Genomic DNA, 6,956 nt, shown 5'->3' on the forward strand with positions numbered 1-6,956 from the left:
GTCGTCTTTATTTTCAGTTCGTTAACAAAACGGTACATTTGTTTATTACAGGTTTTTATTCCTCACGTCATCGATTACTTTAGACTTTTAATGCTAAATTTAAAAGCCCCAAATTGAAGTATTTCTTAAAGAAACGGTGCTCTAATAAAGTTCTGCTGGTTTCTGACTTCTGTGGTTAATAATAAACACATTGTCCTTGTCCTTCCTGTAAACCAGGACACTTCCTGTCTCTGGTTCTGTGATCCTGATTTCAGGCCATCGGGGACAAGCACCACTTCCTGTCTGCGTTTCTGTGGAATCTGATCTGCACCACGTTCACTGAACTAAATGAAAACTATTAAACAGTAAATGTTCATTTCTCCTGACTGTGTGTAATGAAACCCTGATGAAAGGCTGTGTCCCAAATCACAGCTCTCAGTGGAAATGAAAGATGACCTGCGTGTTAAAGCGTCTCCTCGTCAGAGTGTGGTCCAGACGAGGAGGTTTAGGATGCAGCTGCTGAGCTTCAGGGATAAAAATAAGAAGCAGAAAGTTCTTCAGTGTGCAAGAGGAGCATCACTTCTACTGCACAAGCTTTAAAGGGCTAAGACCAAGCCGTGATGTTTAGTTTTAAAGCCATGTTGTGTTTGACATCACTGGATAAAAAGTTAACGCTGAAACCTGAAGGACGGATCAGAGACTGAATCAGAATCTAGAGGACAAATCTAGGGACAAATTCAGAAGACATCACCTAGGGAACTAAAAACAAAGTGATGGGATGATACATTGGGATGTAAAATGGCACGGTGTGACCCAGAGGGTATAACGAGCGCTACAGTAGGTAAGACTGACAACCCCAGAACAAGAACAGGAAATAATACCATATAAGGAAAAATGGGTGCAAAAATGGAGCGTTCAGTGCAGAGCCATAGTCCAGGGGGTGGAGCCAGACCTGCACAGGCTCCTCCTACCTGGGGCTGAGACGAGTCTGTGTGCTGGAGGGTAGGTAAGTGTGTGTTCTGTACTGAACCGGTAGTTATGCAGTGAGGGGGCAGGTTCCTCCAAAATGGGACAGACGGAGTGTATGGAGTACAGTGAGGGCTGCGTCCCAAATCACTCTTCCTGCCTCCTGTTAGGACACTAGAACATGGAGTGTGAGGAGATCATTAGACACATCAAAAATCCATTAGGATTAATTACTACATTCACATTTTATTAGCATGTATTGCATCAACATTCTTGGAACAGATGACCCGAACTCCTGTACTCTCTCTCTCTCTCTCTCTCCCTTTCTTTCACTCTCTCCCTCTCACTCGCTCACTCTCACTCGCTCACTCTCTCTCTCCCTCTCTTTCACTCTCTCTCTCTTTCTCCCTCTCTTTCACTCTCTCCCTCTCTTTCACTCTCACTCTTACATTCTCTCCCTCTCTTTCACTCTCTCACTATCCCTCCCTTCCTCTCCTTCACTCTCTCACTCTTCTTCACTCACTCACTCACTTGCAGGGATAGATGGAGCAGAGAGAGGAGTGTGTGTAGAAGCTACACACCATTACACTCTTACACCGCACACATTAGCAGTGTTCCCCCCAGCAGCAGAACTTTATTCTCTCTCCAACTTAACCAGAGACAAAATGATGTGAGAAAAGTTCCAGCTTCATCTGTGACTGTGACACAGTGCTGACACCGGAGACTGGACACTGGTGACTGGACTCTGGTGACTGGACACTGGTGACTCCTTCCATACGTTACACAATAAGGTTGGATTCTGTGGTGTGTCTGTTGTACACGCCCCTGTGACCGAGCTGTTACTATGGAAACACCCAGAATTCACTCTTGTAATCAGGCCACAGATTCCACATTAATGCAGTTAATCAGTTGTAGCTGTAATTAAGGGCTCAGGATATAAACAGTGTTAAAACTACAGCTGCTCATTTCCCCTCTGAGACTCTGTAACCTGCTGACAGAGAATCTGCATAGATTTGTGTACAACTGTGATGAGATCAGAATAAATAAATCTGTAAGTGTGAGGTGCGTCAGTACGGTGATGACAGGAGGGTACAAGAAGCAATAAATACAAACACACACACGCACGCGCACACACTCACACGCGCGCAAACACTCACACAGGCACTCGCTCACACGCACGCACGCACACACACACACACACACACACTCTCTCTATCTGTGTCTCTGCTATTCTAATTTTAGATTGTCTAAGAGCAGCTGGACCAAACACACACAAAAACACACACACACACACACACACACACACACACACTCTCTCTATCTGTGTCTCTGCTATTCTAATTTTAGATTGTCTAAGAGCAGCTGGACCAAACACACACACACACACACACACACACACATATACGCACTCAGACACACACATGCACACACACACACGCACAGAGACACTCAGACACTTACACACACACACACACACACACACACATGTACACACTCACACACACACTCAAACACACACACAGTAACTCAAACACACACACACTCTATCTGTGTCTCTGTTATTCTAATTTTAGATTATCTGAGGGCAGCTGGACTGTTTGTGGACCAAACACTCTCACACACTCTCACACACTCACATACACTGTGACAGAGTGTCAGGGAGTGTTGTGTGTGTGTGACAGAAGAGTGTCAGGAGTGTTGTGTGTGTTTGCGTGACAGAAGAGTGTCAGGAGTGTTGTGTGTGTGTGTGTGACAGAAGAGTGTCAGGAGTGTTGTGTGTGTGTGTGACAGAAGAGTGTCAGGAGTGTTGTGTGTGTGTGTGACAGAAGAGTGTCAGGAGTGTTGTGTGTGTGTGACAGAAGAGTGTCAGGAGTGTTGTGTGTGCGTGTGTGACAGAAGAGTGTCAGGAGTGTTGTGTGTGTCTGACAGAAGAGTGTCAGGAGTGTTGTGTGTGTGTGACAGAAGAGTGTCAGGAGTGTTGTGTGTGTGACAGAAGAGTGTCAGGAGTGTTGTGTGTGTGTGTGTGTGAGACAGAAGAGTGTCAGGAGTGTTGTGTGTGTGTGTGACAGAAGAGTGTCAGGAGTGTTGTGTGTGTGTGACAGAAGAGTGTCAGGAGTGTTGTGTGTGTGTGCGTGACAGAAGAGTGTCAGGAGTGTTGTGTGTGTGTGACAAAAGAGTGTCAGGAGTGTTGTGTGTGTGTGTGTGTGACAGAAGAGTGTCAGGAGTGTTGTGTGTGTATGACAGAAGAGTGTCAGGAGTGTTGTGTGTGTGTGTGTGACAGAAGAGTGTCAGGAGTATTGTGTGTGTGTGACAGAAGAGTGTCAGGAGTGTTGTGTGTGTGTGACAGAAGAGTGTCAGGAGTGTTGTGTGTGTGTGAGACAGAAGAGTGTCAGGAGTGTTGTGTGTGTGTGACAGAAGAGTGTCAGGAGTGTTGTGTGTGTGTGTGTGTGTGACAGAACAGTGTCAGGAGTGTTGTGTGTGTGAGACAGAAGAGTGTCAGGAGTGTTGTGTGTGTGTGACAGAAGAGTGTCAGGAGTGTTGTGTGTGTGTGTGTGTGTGACAGAACAGTGTCAGGAGTGTTGTGTGTGTGTGTGTGACAGAAGAGTGTCAGGAGTGTTGTGTGTGTGTGTGTGACAGAAGAGTGTCAGGAGTGTTGTGTGTGTGACAGAAGAGTGTCAGGAGTGTTGTGTGTGTGACAGAAGAGTGTCAGGAGTGTTGTGTGTGTGTGACAGAAGAGTGTCAGGAGTGTTGTGTGTGTGTGTGACAGAAGAGTGTCAGGAGTGGTGTGTTTGTGTGACAGATGAGTGTCAGGAGTGGTGTGTGTAACAGAAGAGTGTCAGGAGTGTTGTGTGTGTGTGTGACAGAAGAGTGTCAGGAGTGTTGTGTGTGTGACAGAAGAGTGTCAGGAGTGTTGTGTGTGTGTGCATGACAGAAGAGTGTCAGGAGTGTTGTGTGTGTGTGTGTGTGACAGAAGAGTGTCAGGAGTGTTGTGTGTGTGTGACAGAAGAGTGTCAGGAGTGTTGTGTGTGTGTGACAGAAGAGTGTCAGGAGTGTTGTGTGTGTGTGCGTGACAGAAGAGTGTCAGTAGTGCTGTGTGTGTGTGACAGAAGAGTGTCAGGAGTGTTGTGTGTGTGTGTGTGACAGACGTGTCAGTAGTGTTGTGTGTGTGTGACAGAAGAGTGTCAGGAGTGTTGTGTGTGACAGAAGAGTGTCAGGAGTGTTGTGTGTGTGTGACAGAAGAGTGTCAGGAGTGTTGTGTGTGTGTGTGTGTGACAGAAGAGTGTCAGGAGTGTTGTGTGTGTGTGTGTGACAGAAGAGTGTCAGGAGTGTTGTGTGTGTGTGAGACAGAAGAGTGTCAGGAGTGTTGTGTGTGTGTGTGAGACAGAAGAGTGTCAGGAGTGTTGTGTGTGTGTGTGTGACAGAAGAGTGTCAGTAAGAATGAAAGGAAAGGTGTAGAAGACAGTAGTGAGAGCAGCTCTGCTGTATGGGTTAGAGACTGTAGCAGTGAGGAAAAGACATGAGGCAGAGATGGAGGTAGCAGAGATGAGGACGTTGAGGTTCTCTTTAGGAGTAACGAGGATGGACAGGATTAGGGACGAGCACATAAGAGGGACAGCTCAGGTTGTCTGTTTTGGGGACAAGGACAGAGAGACTAGATTGAGATGTTTGGACATGTACAGAGGAGGGAGATGGTTATATTGGTAGAAGGATGTTGGAGATGGAGCTGCAGGTAAGAGGTCAAGAGGAAGGACAAAGAGGAGACGTATGGATGTGTTAAATGTGGACATGAAGGTAACTGGTGTGTGAGTCGAGGATGATGAGGATAGAGTCAGGTGGGAACAGACGATACCCTGTGGTGACGAAAGACTAAGTTAAAGAAGATATTTATTTAGATATATATACACGTGTGTGGGTGTGTGTGTGGGTGTGTGGGTGTATGTGTGTGTGTGTGTGTGTGTGTGTGTATGTGTGTGTGTGTGTATGTGTGTGTGTGTGTATCCATTATGTTAAAGCCATTTTGTCATTAAATATTATTTTTCAGCATATAAACCAGTTTATTCTTCTGTCCACTTAAACTGACACACTGATTTATCATCTATTACATCTGACCTGCTTTTGTGTCCTGATTACTTCACAAACACACACACACACACACACACACACACACACACACACACACACACAGTCCTTGAACGTAAGGAATGTTAAAACGAGGTCGGTCAGAAATAATTCTGTCTAAATTAAGCTGTAGCTTAAAGCACAAAGCGACATATATCAAATCCACACACACATACACATGTACACACACACACACACACACACACATACATCCTGTCTGCATCTTTAATAAATAGGCTACAGTTAGTTCAAAATGCAGCTGCCAGAGTTCTCACTAGGACAAGAAAGTATGACCATATAACCCCAATTTTATCATCTCTACACTGGCTACCTGTTAAGTTTAGAATTGATTACAAACTGCTGCTACTTACGTACAAGGCTCTTAATGGTTTAGCTCCCATGTATCTAACTAGTCTTCTAACACGTTACAATCCTTCACGCTCTCTGAGATCACAAAACTCAGGACTTCTGGTAGTTCCCAGAATATCTAAGTCTACTAAAGGTGGTAGAGCGTTTTCTTATTTAGCTCCCAAACTCTATAATAGTCTTCCTGATAGTGTTCGGGGCTCAGACACACTTTCACAGTTTAAATGTAGATTAAAAACTCATCTCTTTAGTCAGACGTACACATAATACATCCCATAATATTGTGCTCTATTACATCAGACCAAATGCACATTATCATCTAGTGCTTGTTAATATTATGAATATTATGATTTTCTCTCTTTCTACCATCCCGAGGCATCCAGACATTGTACCAGCTCTGATTGTCTTCTGTGTGATGAAGATTTTGGACCTCCACTGAGACGAGGGCGACTCTGTGAGGATCCTGAGACATCTAGAGATCTACCAGCTCCAGTTAGACTCTGTGATACTAAAGAGGAGATGTGAACTCCATGTGATCTTTTACATCAACACAACATTTATCAGACTGTATATTTATAATCACACCCCCAGTGTCACCCAGATGAGGATGAGGTTCCCCTTTGAGTCTGGTTCCTCTCAAGGTTCCTTCCTTCACCATCTAAGGGAGTTTTTCCTCCCCACAGTCACCTGAGTCACCTCAGACTTGCTCATTGGGGATAAATACATACACATTTATATACAAGTCTAATATTAATCTTGTATTTTGTATTATATTAATCTTTATATAAATCTTTATATTAACTTTTTGTTCTATGTTTATGTTCTGTAAAGCTGCTCTGAGACAATGTCAATTGTTAAAAGTGCAATACAAATACATTTAAATTTGAATTTATATTTCTAACATTTGTCAGATGCTCAAATCCAGAGTGACTTGCAACTTCTTGTTTTTATACAACTAAGCAATTAAGGATTAAGGACCTTGCTCCAGGCCCCAGCAGTAGCAAGTTGGTAAACTAATGTGTGTGTGAGAATGTCTGTGGTGTGAGATTGAGTGTGAATGTGTGTGTGTATGTGTATGTGATAGAGTGTGTGTGTGTGTGTGAGAGAGAGAGAGAGAGAGTGAGAGTGTGTGTGTGAGAGAGAGTGAGAGTGTGTGTATGTAAGAGAGTGTGAGAGAGTGTGTGTGAGAGAGTGAGTGTGTGCGTATGTGAGAGAGTGTGTGAGAGTGTGTATGATATGTGTTTAAGTGTGTGAGAGTGTGTGTGTATTCAGAGACACTACACATTCGTTTGGTTACACACTTCTGTATTAAATCACAATCCACTGGACACACACTCCTGCTTTCTCGTCCTCAGAGTCTCTCTTCCTCTCAGAACTCCCCCACGTTTCAGACTGCAGTATTTTTAGTGTGAGGGTTTTAAAAATCGGGTCGTATGGAGTGTGTGACGTGTGTTAAATTTCCTCCAGAGAGTGTGTGGGCACCAGGCCTCGCTTCTTCCCGCTGCACAGCTTCACGTATCCGTCGC

General features: G+C 44.4%; 1 protein-coding gene across 2 annotated transcripts in view; it reads right to left on the reverse strand.

Annotated features, from left to right (window-relative positions):
* Positions 1–6,787: 6,787 nt before the first annotated feature.
* Positions 6,788–6,956, reverse strand: part of LOC132837681 (SH3 and cysteine-rich domain-containing protein 2-like) — an 8,701-nt gene continuing 8,532 nt past the window's right edge. For both annotated transcript variants that reach the window (XM_060857494.1, XM_060857493.1), the window contains exon 11: positions 6,788–6,956. This exon is cut by the window's right edge and continues 25 nt beyond it. In XM_060857494.1, coding sequence (XP_060713477.1) covers positions 6,883–6,956 — 74 coding nt within the window. In that variant the 3' untranslated portion in view covers positions 6,788–6,882.

The sequence above is a fragment of the Tachysurus vachellii genome, chromosome 21 (assembly GCF_030014155.1).
Source record: "Tachysurus vachellii isolate PV-2020 chromosome 21, HZAU_Pvac_v1, whole genome shotgun sequence".
NCBI classification, from domain to species: Eukaryota; Metazoa; Chordata; class Actinopteri; order Siluriformes; family Bagridae; genus Tachysurus; species Tachysurus vachellii.